Here is a 15,841-nt window from a genome sequence, read left to right on the forward strand (position 1 = left end):
CATCCAGTCCAACACTCTATGTCACATAAGAACATAAGAGAAGCCCTGTTGGATCAGGCCAGTGGCCCATCCACTCCAACACTCTGTGTCACATAAGAGAAGCCCTGTTGGATCAGGCCAATGGCCCATCCAGTCCAACACTCTGTGTCACATAAGAACATAAGAGAAGCCATGTTGGATCAAGCCAATGGCCCCTGCAGTCCAACTCTCTGTGTCACAGAAGAACATAAGAGAAGCCCTGTTGGATCAGGCCAACAGCCCCTCCAGTCCATCACTCTGTGTCACACAGTGCTCAAAAAAAACCCCAGTTGCCACCAGGAGGTCCATCAGTGGGGCCAGGACACCAGAATACCCCCCACTGTTGCCCCCTCCCCCAAGCACCAAGAATACAGAGCATCACTTCCCTAGACATAAGAACATCAGAGAAGCCATATTGGATCAGGCCAATGGCCCATCCAGTCCAACACTCTGTGTCACATAAGAGAAGCCCTGTTGGATCAAGCCAATGGCCCATCCAGTCCAACACTCTGTGTCACATAAGAACATAAGAGAAGCCATGTTGGATCAGGCCAGTGGCCCATCCAGTCCATCACTCTGTGTCATACAATGCCCCCCCAAAAACCCAGGTGCCATCAGGAGGTCCATCAGTGGGGCCACGACACCAGAAGCCCCCCCCCTCCACTGTTGCCCCCTCCTCCAAGCACCAAGAATACAGAGCATCACTGTCCCAGACATGAGAACATAAGAGAAGCCATGTTGGATCAGGCCAATGGCCCATCCAGTCCAACACTCTGTGTCTCATAAGAACATAAGAGAAGCCCTGTTGGATTAGGCCAACGGCCCCTCCAGTCCATCACTCTGTGTCACACAGTGCTCAACAAAACCCCAGGTGCCATCAGGAGGTCCATCAGTGGGGCCAGGACACCAGAATCCCCCCCACTGTTGCCCCCTCCCCCAAGCACCAAGAATACAGAGCATCACTTTCCCAGACATAAGAACATCAAAGAAGCCATGTTGGGTCAGGCCAATGGCCCATCCAGTCCAACACTCAGTGTCACAGAAGAACATAAGAGAAGCCCTGTTGGATCAGGCCAACAGCCCCTCCAGTCCATCACTCTGTGTCACACAGTGCTCAAAAAAAACCCCAGTTGCCATCAGGAGGTCCATCAGTGGGGCCAGGACACCAGAATCCCCCCCCACTGTTGCCCCCTCCCCCAAGCACCAAGAATACAGAGCATCACTTCCCTAGACATAAGAACATAAGAGAAGCCCTGTTGGATCAAGCCAATGGCCCATCCAGTCCAACACTCTGTGTCACATAAGAACATAAGAGAAGCCATGTTGGATTAGGCCAGTGGCCCCTCCAGTCCATCACTCTGTGTCACACAGTGCTCAAAAAAACCCCAGGTGCCATTAGGAGGTCCATCAGTGGGGCCAGGACACCAGAAGCCCCCCCCTCCACTGTTGCCCCCTCCTCCAAGCACCAAGAATACAGAGCCTCACTGCCCCAGACATAAGAACATCAGAGAAGCCCTGTTGGATCAGGCCAATGGCCCCTCCAGTCCAACACTCTGTGTCTCATAAGAACATCAGAGAAGCCCTGTTGGATCAGGCCAATGGCCCCTCCAGTCCAACACTCTGTGTCACATAAGAACATAAGAGAAGCCATGTTGAATCAGGCCAATAGCCGCTCCAGTCCAACACTCTGTGTCACATAAGAGAAGCCCTGTTGGATCAGGCCAATGGCCCCTCCAGTCCAACACTCTGTGTCACATAAGAACATAAGAGAAGCCCTGTTGGATCAGGCCAATGGCCCATCCAGTCCAACACTCTGTGTCACAGAAGAACATAAGAGAAGCCCTGTTGGATCAGACCAATGGACCATTCAGTCTAACACTCTGTGTCACAGAAGAACATAAGAGAAGCCCTGTTGGATCAGACCAATGGACCATCCAGTCTAACACTCTGCGTCACATAAAATCAGAGAAGCCCTGTTGGATCAGGCCAGTGGCCCATCCAGTCCAACACTCTGTGTCTCATAAGAACATAAGAGAAGCCCTGTTGGATTAGGCCAACGGCCCCTCCAGTCCATCACTCTGTGTCACACAGTGCTCAACAAAACCCCAGGTGCCATCAGGAGGTCCATCAGTGGGGCCAGGGCACCAGAATCCCCCCCACTGTTGCCACCTCCCCCAAGCACCAAGAATACATAGCATCACTTTCCTAGACATAAGAACATCAAAGAAGCCATGTTGGGTCAGGCCAATGGCACATCCAGTCCAACACTCTGTGTCACATAAGAGAATCCGTGTTGGATCAAGCCAATGGCCCATCCAGTCCAACAATCTGTGTCACATAAGAGAAGCCCTGTTGGATCAGGCCAGTGGCCCATCCAGTCCAACACTCTGTGTCACATAAGAGAAGCCCTATTGGATCAGGCCAATGGCCCATCCAGTCCAACAATCTGTGTCACATAAAAAAATAAGAGAAGCCATGTTGGATCAGGCCAATGGCCCATCCAGTCCAATACTCTGTGTCACATAAGAACATAAGAGAAGCCCTGTTGGATCAGGCCAGTGGCCCATCCAGTCCAACACTCTGTGTCACATAAGAGAAGCCCTATTGGATCAGGACAATGGCCCATCCAGTCCAACAATCTGTGTCACATAAGAACATAAGAGTAGCCATGTTGGATCAAGCCAATGGCCCATCCAGTCCAACACTCTGTGTCACAGAGGAACATAAGAGAAGCCCTGTTGGATCAGGCCAACAGCCCCTCCAGTCCATCACTCTGTGTCACACAGTGCTCAAAAAAAAACCCAGTTGCCATCAGGAGGTCCATCAGTGGGGCCAGGACACCAGAATCCCCCCCACTGTTGCCCCCTCCCCCAAGCACCAAGAATACAGAGCATCACTTCCCTAGACATAAGAACATAAGAGAAGCCCTGTTGGATCAAGCCAATGGCCCATCCAGTCCAACACTCTGTGTCACATAAGAACATAAGAGAAGCCATGTTGGATCAGGCCAGTGGCCCATCCAGTCCATCACTCTGTGTCACACAATGCCCAAAAAAACCCCAGGTGCCATCAGGAGGTCCATCAGTGGGGCCATGACACCAGAAGCCCCCCCCTCCACTGTTGCCCCCTCCTCCAAGCACCAAGAATACAGAGCATCACTGTCCCAGACATGAGAACATAAGAGAAGCCATGTTGGATCAGGCCAATAGCCCATCCAGTCCAACACTCTATGTCACATAAGAACATAAGAGAAGCCCTGTTGGATCAGGCCAGTGGCCCATCCACTCCAACACTCTGTGTCACATAAGAGAAGCCCTGTTGGATCAGGCCAATGGCCCATCCAGTCCAACACTCTGTGTCACATAAGAACATAAGAGAAGCCATGTTGGATCAAGCCAATGGCCCCTGCAGTCCAACTCTCTGTGTCACAGAAGAACATAAGAGAAGCCCTGTTGGATCAGGCCAACAGCCCCTCCAGTCCATCACTCTGTGTCACACAGTGCTCAAAAAAAACCCCAGTTGCCACCAGGAGGTCCATCAGTGGGGCCAGGACACCAGAATACCCCCCACTGTTGCCCCCTCCCCCAAGCACCAAGAATACAGAGCATCACTTCCCTAGACATAAGAACATCAGAGAAGCCATATTGGATCAGGCCAATGGCCCATCCAGTCCAACACTCTGTGTCACATAAGAGAAGCCCTGTTGGATCAAGCCAATGGCCCATCCAGTCCAACACTCTGTGTCACATAAGAACATAAGAGAAGCCATGTTGGATCAGGCCAGTGGCCCATCCAGTCCATCACTCTGTGTCATACAATGCCCCCCCAAAAACCCAGGTGCCATCAGGAGGTCCATCAGTGGGGCCACGACACCAGAAGCCCCCCCCCTCCACTGTTGCCCCCTCCTCCAAGCACCAAGAATACAGAGCATCACTGTCCCAGACATGAGAACATAAGAGAAGCCATGTTGGATCAGGCCAATGGCCCATCCAGTCCAACACTCTGTGTCTCATAAGAACATAAGAGAAGCCCTGTTGGATTAGGCCAACGGCCCCTCCAGTCCATCACTCTGTGTCACACAGTGCTCAACAAAACCCCAGGTGCCATCAGGAGGTCCATCAGTGGGGCCAGGACACCAGAATCCCCCCCACTGTTGCCCCCTCCCCCAAGCACCAAGAATACAGAGCATCACTTTCCCAGACATAAGAACATCAAAGAAGCCATGTTGGGTCAGGCCAATGGCCCATCCAGTCCAACACTCAGTGTCACAGAAGAACATAAGAGAAGCCCTGTTGGATCAGGCCAACAGCCCCTCCAGTCCATCACTCTGTGTCACACAGTGCTCAAAAAAACCCCCAGTTGCCATCAGGAGGTCCATCAGTGGGGCCAGGACACCAGAATCCCCCCCCACTGTTGCCCCCTCCCCCAAGCACCAAGAATACAGAGCATCACTTCCCTAGACATAAGAACATAAGAGAAGCCCTGTTGGATCAAGCCAATGGCCCATCCAGTCCAACACTCTGTGTCACATAAGAACATAAGAGAAGCCATGTTGGATTAGGCCAGTGGCCCCTCCAGTCCATCACTCTGTGTCACACAGTGCTCAAAAAAACCCCAGGTGCCATTAGGAGGTCCATCAGTGGGGCCAGGACACCAGAAGCCCCCCCCTCCACTGTTGCCCCCTCCTCCAAGCACCAAGAATACAGAGCCTCACTGCCCCAGACATAAGAACATCAGAGAAGCCCTGTTGGATCAGGCCAATGGCCCCTCCAGTCCAACACTCTGTGTCTCATAAGAACATCAGAGAAGCCCTGTTGGATCAGGCCAATGGCCCCTCCAGTCCAACACTCTGTGTCACATAAGAACATAAGAGAAGCCATGTTGAATCAGGCCAATAGCCGCTCCAGTCCAACACTCTGTGTCACATAAGAGAAGCCCTGTTGGATCAGGCCAATGGCCCCTCCAGTCCAACACTCTGTGTTACATAAGAACATAAGAGAAGCCCTGTTGGATCAGGCCAATGGCCCATCCAGTCCAACACTCTGTGTCACATAAGAACATAAGAGAAGCCATGTTGGATTAGGCCAGTGGCCCCTCCAGTCCATCACTCTGTGTCACACAGTGCTCAAAAAAACCCCAGGTGCCATTAGGAGGTCCATCAGTGGGGCCAGGACACCAGAAGCCCCCCCCTCCACTGTTGCCCCCTCCTCCAAGCACCAAGAATACAGAGCCTCACTGCCCCAGACATAAGAACATCAGAGAAGCCCTGTTGGATCAGGCCAATGGCCCCTCCAGTCCAACACTCTGTGTCTCATAAGAACATCAGAGAAGCCCTGTTGGATCAGGCCAATGGCCCCTCCAGTCCAACACTCTGTGTCACATAAGAACATAAGAGAAGCCATGTTGAATCAGGCCAATAGCCGCTCCAGTCCAACACTCTGTGTCACATAAGAGAAGCCCTGTTGGATCAGGCCAATGGCCCCTCCAGTCCAACACTCTGTGTCACATAAGAACATAAGAGAAGCCCTGTTGGATCAGGCCAATGGCCCATCCAGTCCAACACTCTGTGTCACAGAAGAACATAAGAGAAGCCCTGTTGGATCAGACCAATGGACCATTCAGTCTAACACTCTGTGTCACAGAAGAACATAAGAGAAGCCCTGTTGGATCAGACCAATGGACCATCCAGTCTAACACTCTGCGTCACATAAAATCAGAGAAGCCCTGTTGGATCAGGCCAGTGGCCCATCCAGTCCAACACTCTGTGTCTCATAAGAACATAAGAGAAGCCCTGTTGGATTAGGCCAACGGCCCCTCCAGTCCATCACTCTGTGTCACACAGTGCTCAACAAAACCCCAGGTGCCATCAGGAGGTCCATCAGTGGGGCCAGGGCACCAGAATCCCCCCCACTGTTGCCACCTCCCCCAAGCACCAAGAATACATAGCATCACTTTCCTAGACATAAGAACATCAAAGAAGCCATGTTGGGTCAGGCCAATGGCACATCCAGTCCAACACTCTGTGTCACATAAGAGAATCCGTGTTGGATCAAGCCAATGGCCCATCCAGTCCAACAATCTGTGTCACATAAGAGAAGCCCTGTTGGATCAGGCCAGTGGCCCATCCAGTCCAACACTCTGTGTCACATAAGAGAAGCCCTATTGGATCAGGCCAATGGCCCATCCAGTCCAACAATCTGTGTCACATAAAAAAATAAGAGAAGCCATGTTGGATCAGGCCAATGGCCCATCCAGTCCAATACTCTGTGTCACATAAGAACATAAGAGAAGCCCTGTTGGATCAGGCCAGTGGCCCATCCAGTCCAACACTCTGTGTCACATAAGAGAAGCCCTATTGGATCAGGACAATGGCCCATCCAGTCCAACAATCTGTGTCACATAAGAACATAAGAGTAGCCATGTTGGATCAAGCCAATGGCCCATCCAGTCCAACACTCTGTGTCACAGAAGAACATAAGAGAAGCCCTGTTGGATCAGGCCAACAGCCCCTCCAGTCCATCACTCTGTGTCACACAGTGCTCAAAAAAAAACCCAGTTGCCATCAGGAGGTCCATCAGTGGGGCCAGGACACCAGAATCCCCCCCACTGTTGCCCCCTCCCCCAAGCACCAAGAATACAGAGCATCACTTCCCTAGACATAAGAACATAAGAGAAGCCCTGTTGGATCAAGCCAATGGCCCATCCAGTCCAACACTCTGTGTCACATAAGAACATAAGAGAAGCCATGTTGGATCAGGCCAGTGGCCCATCCAGTCCATCACTCTGTGTCACACAATGCCCAAAAAAACCCCAGGTGCCATCAGGAGGTCCATCAGTGGGGCCATGACACCAGAAGCCCCCCCCTCCACTGTTGCCCCCTCCTCCAAGCACCAAGAATACAGAGCATCACTGTCCCAGACATGAGAACATAAGAGAAGCCATGTTGGATCAGGCCAATAGCCCATCCAGTCCAACACTCTATGTCACATAAGAACATAAGAGAAGCCCTGTTGGATCAGGCCAGTGGCCCATCCACTCCAACACTCTGTGTCACATAAGAGAAGCCCTGTTGGATCAGGCCAATGGCCCATCCAGTCCAACACTCTGTGTCACATAAGAACATAAGAGAAGCCATGTTGGATCAAGCCAATGGCCCCTGCAGTCCAACTCTCTGTGTCACAGAAGAACATAAGAGAAGCCCTGTTGGATCAGGCCAACAGCCCCTCCAGTCCATCACTCTGTGTCACACAGTGCTCAAAAAAAACCCCAGTTGCCACCAGGAGGTCCATCAGTGGGGCCAGGACACCAGAATACCCCCCACTGTTGCCCCCTCCCCCAAGCACCAAGAATACAGAGCATCACTTCCCTAGACATAAGAACATCAGAGAAGCCATATTGGATCAGGCCAATGGCCCATCCAGTCCAACACTCTGTGTCACATAAGAGAAGCCCTGTTGGATCAAGCCAATGGCCCATCCAGTCCAACACTCTGTGTCACATAAGAACATAAGAGAAGCCATGTTGGATCAGGCCAGTGGCCCATCCAGTCCATCACTCTGTGTCATACAATGCCCCCCAAAAAACCCAGGTGCCATCAGGAGGTCCATCAGTGGGGCCACGACACCAGAAGCCCCCCCCCTCCACTGTTGCCCCCTCCTCCAAGCACCAAGAATACAGAGCATCACTGTCCCAGACATGAGAACATAAGAGAAGCCATGTTGGATCAGGCCAATGGCCCATCCAGTCCAACACTCTGTGTCTCATAAGAACATAAGAGAAGCCCTGTTGGATTAGGCCAACGGCCCCTCCAGTCCATCACTCTGTGTCACACAGTGCTCAACAAAACCCCAGGTGCCATCAGGAGGTCCATCAGTGGGGCCAGGACACCAGAATCCCCCCCACTGTTGCCCCCTCCCCCAAGCACCAAGAATACAGAGCATCACTTTCCCAGACATAAGAACATCAAAGAAGCCATGTTGGGTCAGGCCAATGGCCCATCCAGTCCAACACTCAGTGTCACAGAAGAACATAAGAGAAGCCCTGTTGGATCAGGCCAACAGCCCCTCCAGTCCATCACTCTGTGTCACACAGTGCTCAAAAAAACCCCCAGTTGCCATCAGGAGGTCCATCAGTGGGGCCAGGACACCAGAATCCCCCCCCACTGTTGCCCCCTCCCCCAAGCACCAAGAATACAGAGCATCACTTCCCTAGACATAAGAACATAAGAGAAGCCCTGTTGGATCAAGCCAATGGCCCATCCAGTCCAACACTCTGTGTCACATAAGAACATAAGAGAAGCCATGTTGGATTAGGCCAGTGGCCCCTCCAGTCCATCACTCTGTGTCACACAGTGCTCAAAAAAACCCCAGGTGCCATTAGGAGGTCCATCAGTGGGGCCAGGACACCAGAAGCCCCCCCCTCCACTGTTGCCCCCTCCTCCAAGCACCAAGAATACAGAGCCTCACTGCCCCAGACATAAGAACATCAGAGAAGCCCTGTTGGATCAGGCCAATGGCCCCTCCAGTCCAACACTCTGTGTCTCATAAGAACATCAGAGAAGCCCTGTTGGATCAGGCCAATGGCCCCTCCAGTCCAACACTCTGTGTCACATAAGAACATAAGAGAAGCCATGTTGAATCAGGCCAATAGCCGCTCCAGTCCAACACTCTGTGTCACATAAGAGAAGCCCTGTTGGATCAGGCCAATGGCCCCTCCAGTCCAACACTCTGTGTTACATAAGAACATAAGAGAAGCCCTGTTGGATCAGGCCAATGGCCCATCCAGTCCAACACTCTGTGTCACATAAGAACATAAGAGAAGCCATGTTGGATTAGGCCAGTGGCCCCTCCAGTCCATCACTCTGTGTCACACAGTGCTCAAAAAAACCCCAGGTGCCATTAGGAGGTCCATCAGTGGGGCCAGGACACCAGAAGCCCCCCCCTCCACTGTTGCCCCCTCCTCCAAGCACCAAGAATACAGAGCCTCACTGCCCCAGACATAAGAACATCAGAGAAGCCCTGTTGGATCAGGCCAATGGCCCCTCCAGTCCAACACTCTGTGTCTCATAAGAACATCAGAGAAGCCCTGTTGGATCAGGCCAATGGCCCCTCCAGTCCAACACTCTGTGTCACATAAGAACATAAGAGAAGCCATGTTGAATCAGGCCAATAGCCGCTCCAGTCCAACACTCTGTGTCACATAAGAGAAGCCCTGTTGGATCAGGCCAATGGCCCCTCCAGTCCAACACTCTGTGTCACATAAGAACATAAGAGAAGCCCTGTTGGATCAGGCCAATGGCCCATCCAGTCCAACACTCTGTGTCACAGAAGAACATAAGAGAAGCCCTGTTGGATCAGACCAATGGACCATTCAGTCTAACACTCTGTGTCACAGAAGAACATAAGAGAAGCCCTGTTGGATCAGACCAATGGACCATCCAGTCTAACACTCTGCGTCACATAAAATCAGAGAAGCCCTGTTGGATCAGGCCAGTGGCCCATCCAGTCCAACACTCTGTGTCTCATAAGAACATAAGAGAAGCCCTGTTGGATTAGGCCAACGGCCCCTCCAGTCCATCACTCTGTGTCACACAGTGCTCAACAAAACCCCAGGTGCCATCAGGAGGTCCATCAGTGGGGCCAGGGCACCAGAATCCCCCCCACTGTTGCCACCTCCCCCAAGCACCAAGAATACATAGCATCACTTTCCTAGACATAAGAACATCAAAGAAGCCATGTTGGGTCAGGCCAATGGCACATCCAGTCCAACACTCTGTGTCACATAAGAGAATCCGTGTTGGATCAAGCCAATGGCCCATCCAGTCCAACAATCTGTGTCACATAAGAGAAGCCCTGTTGGATCAGGCCAGTGGCCCATCCAGTCCAACACTCTGTGTCACATAAGAGAAGCCCTATTGGATCAGGCCAATGGCCCATCCAGTCCAACAATCTGTGTCACATAAAAAAATAAGAGAAGCCATGTTGGATCAGGCCAATGGCCCATCCAGTCCAATACTCTGTGTCACATAAGAACATAAGAGAAGCCCTGTTGGATCAGGCCAGTGGCCCATCCAGTCCAACACTCTGTGTCACATAAGAGAAGCCCTATTGGATCAGGACAATGGCCCATCCAGTCCAACAATCTGTGTCACATAAGAACATAAGAGTAGCCATGTTGGATCAAGCCAATGGCCCATCCAGTCCAACACTCTGTGTCACAGAAGAACATAAGAGAAGCCCTGTTGGATCAGGCCAACAGCCCCTCCAGTCCATCACTCTGTGTCACACAGTGCTCAAAAAAAAACCCAGTTGCCATCAGGAGGTCCATCAGTGGGGCCAGGACACCAGAATCCCCCCCACTGTTGCCCCCTCCCCCAAGCACCAAGAATACAGAGCATCACTTCCCTAGACATAAGAACATAAGAGAAGCCCTGTTGGATCAAGCCAATGGCCCATCCAGTCCAACACTCTGTGTCACATAAGAACATAAGAGAAGCCATGTTGGATCAGGCCAGTGGCCCATCCAGTCCATCACTCTGTGTCACACAATGCCCAAAAAAACCCCAGGTGCCATCAGGAGGTCCATCAGTGGGGCCATGACACCAGAAGCCCCCCCCTCCACTGTTGCCCCCTCCTCCAAGCACCAAGAATACAGAGCATCACTGTCCCAGACATGAGAACATAAGAGAAGCCATGTTGGATCAGGCCAATAGCCCATCCAGTCCAACACTCTATGTCACATAAGAACATAAGAGAAGCCCTGTTGGATCAGGCCAGTGGCCCATCCACTCCAACACTCTGTGTCACATAAGAGAAGCCCTGTTGGATCAGGCCAATGGCCCATCCAGTCCAACACTCTGTGTCACATAAGAACATAAGAGAAGCCATGTTGGATCAAGCCAATGGCCCCTGCAGTCCAACTCTCTGTGTCACAGAAGAACATAAGAGAAGCCCTGTTGGATCAGGCCAACAGCCCCTCCAGTCCATCACTCTGTGTCACACAGTGCTCAAAAAAAACCCCAGTTGCCACCAGGAGGTCCATCAGTGGGGCCAGGACACCAGAATACCCCCCACTGTTGCCCCCTCCCCCAAGCACCAAGAATACAGAGCATCACTTCCCTAGACATAAGAACATCAGAGAAGCCATATTGGATCAGGCCAATGGCCCATCCAGTCCAACACTCTGTGTCACATAAGAGAAGCCCTGTTGGATCAAGCCAATGGCCCATCCAGTCCAACACTCTGTGTCACATAAGAACATAAGAGAAGCCATGTTGGATCAGGCCAGTGGCCCATCCAGTCCATCACTCTGTGTCATACAATGCCCCCCAAAAAACCCAGGTGCCATCAGGAGGTCCATCAGTGGGGCCACGACACCAGAAGCCCCCCCCCCTCCACTGTTGCCCCCTCCTCCAAGCACCAAGAATACAGAGCATCACTGTCCCAGACATGAGAACATAAGAGAAGCCATGTTGGATCAGGCCAATGGCCCATCCAGTCCAACACTCTGTGTCTCATAAGAACATAAGAGAAGCCCTGTTGGATTAGGCCAACGGCCCCTCCAGTCCATCACTCTGTGTCACACAGTGCTCAACAAAACCCCAGGTGCCATCAGGAGGTCCATCAGTGGGGCCAGGACACCAGAATCCCCCCCACTGTTGCCCCCTCCCCCAAGCACCAAGAATACAGAGCATCACTTTCCCAGACATAAGAACATCAAAGAAGCCATGTTGGGTCAGGCCAATGGCCCATCCAGTCCAACACTCAGTGTCACAGAAGAACATAAGAGAAGCCCTGTTGGATCAGGCCAACAGCCCCTCCAGTCCATCACTCTGTGTCACACAGTGCTCAAAAAAACCCCCAGTTGCCATCAGGAGGTCCATCAGTGGGGCCAGGACACCAGAATCCCCCCCCACTGTTGCCCCCTCCCCCAAGCACCAAGAATACAGAGCATCACTTCCCTAGACATAAGAACATAAGAGAAGCCCTGTTGGATCAAGCCAATGGCCCATCCAGTCCAACACTCTGTGTCACATAAGAACATAAGAGAAGCCATGTTGGATTAGGCCAGTGGCCCCTCCAGTCCATCACTCTGTGTCACACAGTGCTCAAAAAAACCCCAGGTGCCATTAGGAGGTCCATCAGTGGGGCCAGGACACCAGAAGCCCCCCCCTCCACTGTTGCCCCCTCCTCCAAGCACCAAGAATACAGAGCCTCACTGCCCCAGACATAAGAACATCAGAGAAGCCCTGTTGGATCAGGCCAATGGCCCCTCCAGTCCAACACTCTGTGTCTCATAAGAACATCAGAGAAGCCCTGTTGGATCAGGCCAATGGCCCCTCCAGTCCAACACTCTGTGTCACATAAGAACATAAGAGAAGCCATGTTGAATCAGGCCAATAGCCGCTCCAGTCCAACACTCTGTGTCACATAAGAGAAGCCCTGTTGGATCAGGCCAATGGCCCCTCCAGTCCAACACTCTGTGTTACATAAGAACATAAGAGAAGCCCTGTTGGATCAGGCCAATGGCCCATCCAGTCCAACACTCTGTGTCACAGAAGAACATAAGAGAAGCCCTGTTGGATCAGACCAATGGACCATTCAGTCTAACACTCTGTGTCACAGAAGAACATAAGAGAAGCCCTGTTGGATCAGACCAATGGACCATCCAGTCTAACACTCTGTGTCACATAAAATCAGAGAAGCCCTGTTGGATCAGGCCAGTGGCCCATCCAGTCCTACACTCTGCGTCACATAAGAACATAAGAGAAGCCCTGTTGGATCAGGCCAGTGGCCCCTCCAGTCCAACACTCTGTGTCACATAAGAGAAGCCCTGTTGGATCAAGCCAGTGGCCCATCCAGTCCAACACTCTGTCACACAGGGGCCAAAAAGCAGGGGCCATCAGGAGGTCCACTTTTGCCTCCCCCCCAGCACCAAGAAGTCAGAGCAGAGGGCCCCCTCTATACCTTGAGGCAAAGACCACAGATAGACCCTGCCATCTGATCTCCGACTCTGCCCTGAAAATCTCCCTGATCTCTCCGGTGCAACTGGCAACATGGCTGCCGCCTGGAACTCTTCTTCTCTGCTGAGCTGCAGCCAGAAGCCCAAACCAGGCAAGGCCCTGGGAGCGAGTTTTGTGGCCAGAGCAGATTTTTACAGGCTCCATTCTCAGGCCGGCCATGTTGAAAGATTCTGCTGCCGCTGCAGAGGGGCTTCAGCCCTCCCCTTTCCCCCTTTTCCCCAGGATGCAACTCTGCAGTCCAGATCCAGGGGCCTGGATCTTTGCCCCCAGTGGGCAGTTGGCAGCTCTCGGAGGAGGGGCTGTTTTAGGTTAGGAACAAGGTGGAGGCAGGGAGGCTCCCCCCCCTCCTCTGCCCCGGTGCCTGCCTGAGCTAAGTCTCCCAGCCTCCTCCCCAGAACCCCTCCGGAGGCCCAGCAGGGAGGGGGCTCCTACCTCGAGGGCCCAGTCGATGGGCTGGACGGGATGCAGGAGGATGAAGAGGGTGAAGGCGTACAGCACCAGCACCGACAGGATGAAGAGATCTGCCGGAGAGAAGGGAGGGTGGGAGGAGAAGGAGGCTGCTTCACGCTTTCTCTGCTGCTGCTGCTGCTCCACATCTTCCGGGGCCAGAAGGAAGAAGTGTGGGGCCCCGAGAGAGATCTGCCGGAGTGCTGGGGTCACTTACGGCTCCCCCCCCTCCGCCCTTTGAGCAACCAGCCGGCAGAGAGGCGATTCTCTCCCAGGCTCAGCCCCGCTGGACGTGGCTCCCATTGGGCTGACCTCCCCACCCCCTCCTGGCTGGTTTATGGGCTTTCCTGGAACGGACTGGCCTGGCTCCTCCTGGCACTGTGGAGGCAAGGGCGGCTTCAGGAACAAGAGCTCTTGGCCAAACCTCCACTTATCCTGTGAGCCGGCAGACTGGCCAGAGAGGTAGGAGGAGCTCTGAGTGGGCTGCAACACCCCTCTGGGGCCAGGCCGGCTCCCAGGGTCCCTTCCCTTCCCCTCCCACCCAGCCCAGACAACGAGCTCTACCGCCCCGCCAGATGCGCACAGTTCTTGTGGCAGGGCTGCCGGAAGGGCTTCCCCTTGGAGAAGGCGACGGCCACGGTGAGGTACTGGAAGCTGGAGATGAAGAAGAGGGTGGTGTTCTCGTAGTTCCGGATGTTGTGCTCATCGTGGAGAGTCTCGTTCCCCTGGGAGGAGGCGTTGGCACCTTCGGGGGCCCTGGAGGAGCTGCAGGCACTGCAGAGGGAAGGGGAACCCTGGCACAGCGTGACAAAGGAGGAGGAGGAGGAGCCCGGCAGGGGAGGGCCTCCTGGAGCTCAGCAACGTGGCCACCAGCCTCTAGCCCAGCAGCAGGGGGCAGCACACCTGCCTTGGGTTCCCACCCTGCCGGGAGAGGGGGAAGTCGCCTGGCCGGGGCACCCAGCAAGCTCCACTGCTCCGTGGGGATCTGAACCCAGGTCACCCTGCCTCAGCTTCTCCCCCTCCGCCCCGCCAGACAGGCCGGCTCACAGCTGCGGGAGGCCACAGCAGTCCAGAGAACTCCAGGGAGTGCCCAGCAGGGGGAGCAAGCAGGGGAACTGGGCCAAGCCAGCAGCAGGGAAGAGGAACAACTGCTCTGTGCAGCGGCCCTTGCAAGAGCGGCGCCCACCAGGCAAGGGAGGCCAGCCCAGGGAAATCTCCCCCTCATGCACCTACTTGGAGTGGGGGGTCCAGGGCTGGTACCAGGGCTGCTGCCTGACCCAGAGGAAGCCCAGGGTCTGGAAGCCGAGGCAGACGAGGATCTGGGTGAGGACGGAGCACAGGAGGGGCGCGGAGATGAGGCCTGCGGGGGGCCTCTGGGCCACCAGCTCTTTCCAAGCCGGGTTCAGGCTCACTGCAGAGAGAGAGGGGCAGGTAGGCAGGCCCAAGGACGATGGGCGCTTCAGCAGGTCCCGAGAGGGGCAGAAGTGGGGCAGGGGGGGACTCACTGGTGAAGACCACCACAAGGATGATGGCCAGGTCGATGAAGAGGAACTGCAGGTCTCCCAGGTTGCTCAGCATCTGCAAAGAAGGGGTCACGCGTCTGTCCCGGGGAGACCAGAAGGCGGCCTGGGGGGGCTCCGGGGCAGGAGGGAGAGCTCTGCCACTCACTCACCGAGTACAGCAGGGTCACGGACACGTACTGGATGATGCTGTAGAGGGCCATGAACTTGAACACGCAGAAGGAGGTGATCAAAGCCGCCCGGCCTTCCCTGGGGGAATAACAGAGGCCCTCTCAGCAGCAGCCAGCACTGGGGCCTGGGAGAGATCCAATCCCCCTCTAGATCAGAGGGGAGGGGAGGGGAAGAGGCCCAGGCGCTACCTGAGGAACTGATGGATTAGAATCCTAGAGTTGGAAGGGCTCTCCAGGGTCATCTAGTCCAACCCCCTGCCCAATGCAGGAAACCCACAAAGACCTCCTTCTCCCCCACCCCCACATCTCTCGTAGAAATCTATGAAGCAGCGAGGGAATGCCCTGTCTCCACCCCCAGCTCTGGAGCCCGGCATGTGGGCGACAGCAGGGCCTGCAGCTGAGAGTGAGAGGGCCCCACGCCCTGCGTCATCGGTCAGAGGAGCCAGGTACCTTCTGAGCAGCTTTACCTGATAAGATTTGGCACACAGGAGATGCTGGAGCTCCTGGAGGTGAAGGGCGAGGCCACCGAAGCCTCCAGTTCAGACAAGGAAATGCCTCCGTGTGCCCTCTTCAGCGCCTGCCGGGGGGGCAGAGAGAGACAGTGAGGGCCACTTCTTCTGCCCTCGCCAGGCAAACAGAGCCCTGTGCCCTCCAAAGGAGGCTAC

General features: G+C 54.2%; 1 protein-coding gene across 1 annotated transcript in view; it reads right to left on the reverse strand.

Moving 5' to 3' along the window:
- Positions 1 to 15,841, reverse strand: part of ATP13A3 (ATPase 13A3) — a 53,302-nt gene that overhangs the window by 9,959 nt on the left and 27,502 nt on the right. The window contains exons 24-29 of the mRNA XM_060242871.1: positions 15,644 to 15,753; positions 15,159 to 15,255; positions 14,992 to 15,064; positions 14,720 to 14,897; positions 14,070 to 14,260; positions 13,472 to 13,560 (exon numbers count right to left, since the gene is read on the reverse strand). Of these exons, the coding sequence (XP_060098854.1) occupies positions 13,472 to 13,560; positions 14,070 to 14,260; positions 14,720 to 14,897; positions 14,992 to 15,064; positions 15,159 to 15,255; positions 15,644 to 15,753 (738 nt within the window). The remainder of the gene's footprint in view (positions 1 to 13,471; positions 13,561 to 14,069; positions 14,261 to 14,719; positions 14,898 to 14,991; positions 15,065 to 15,158; positions 15,256 to 15,643; positions 15,754 to 15,841) is intronic.

The sequence above is a fragment of the Heteronotia binoei genome, chromosome 6 (assembly GCF_032191835.1).
Source record: "Heteronotia binoei isolate CCM8104 ecotype False Entrance Well chromosome 6, APGP_CSIRO_Hbin_v1, whole genome shotgun sequence".
NCBI classification, from domain to species: domain Eukaryota; kingdom Metazoa; phylum Chordata; class Lepidosauria; order Squamata; family Gekkonidae; genus Heteronotia; species Heteronotia binoei.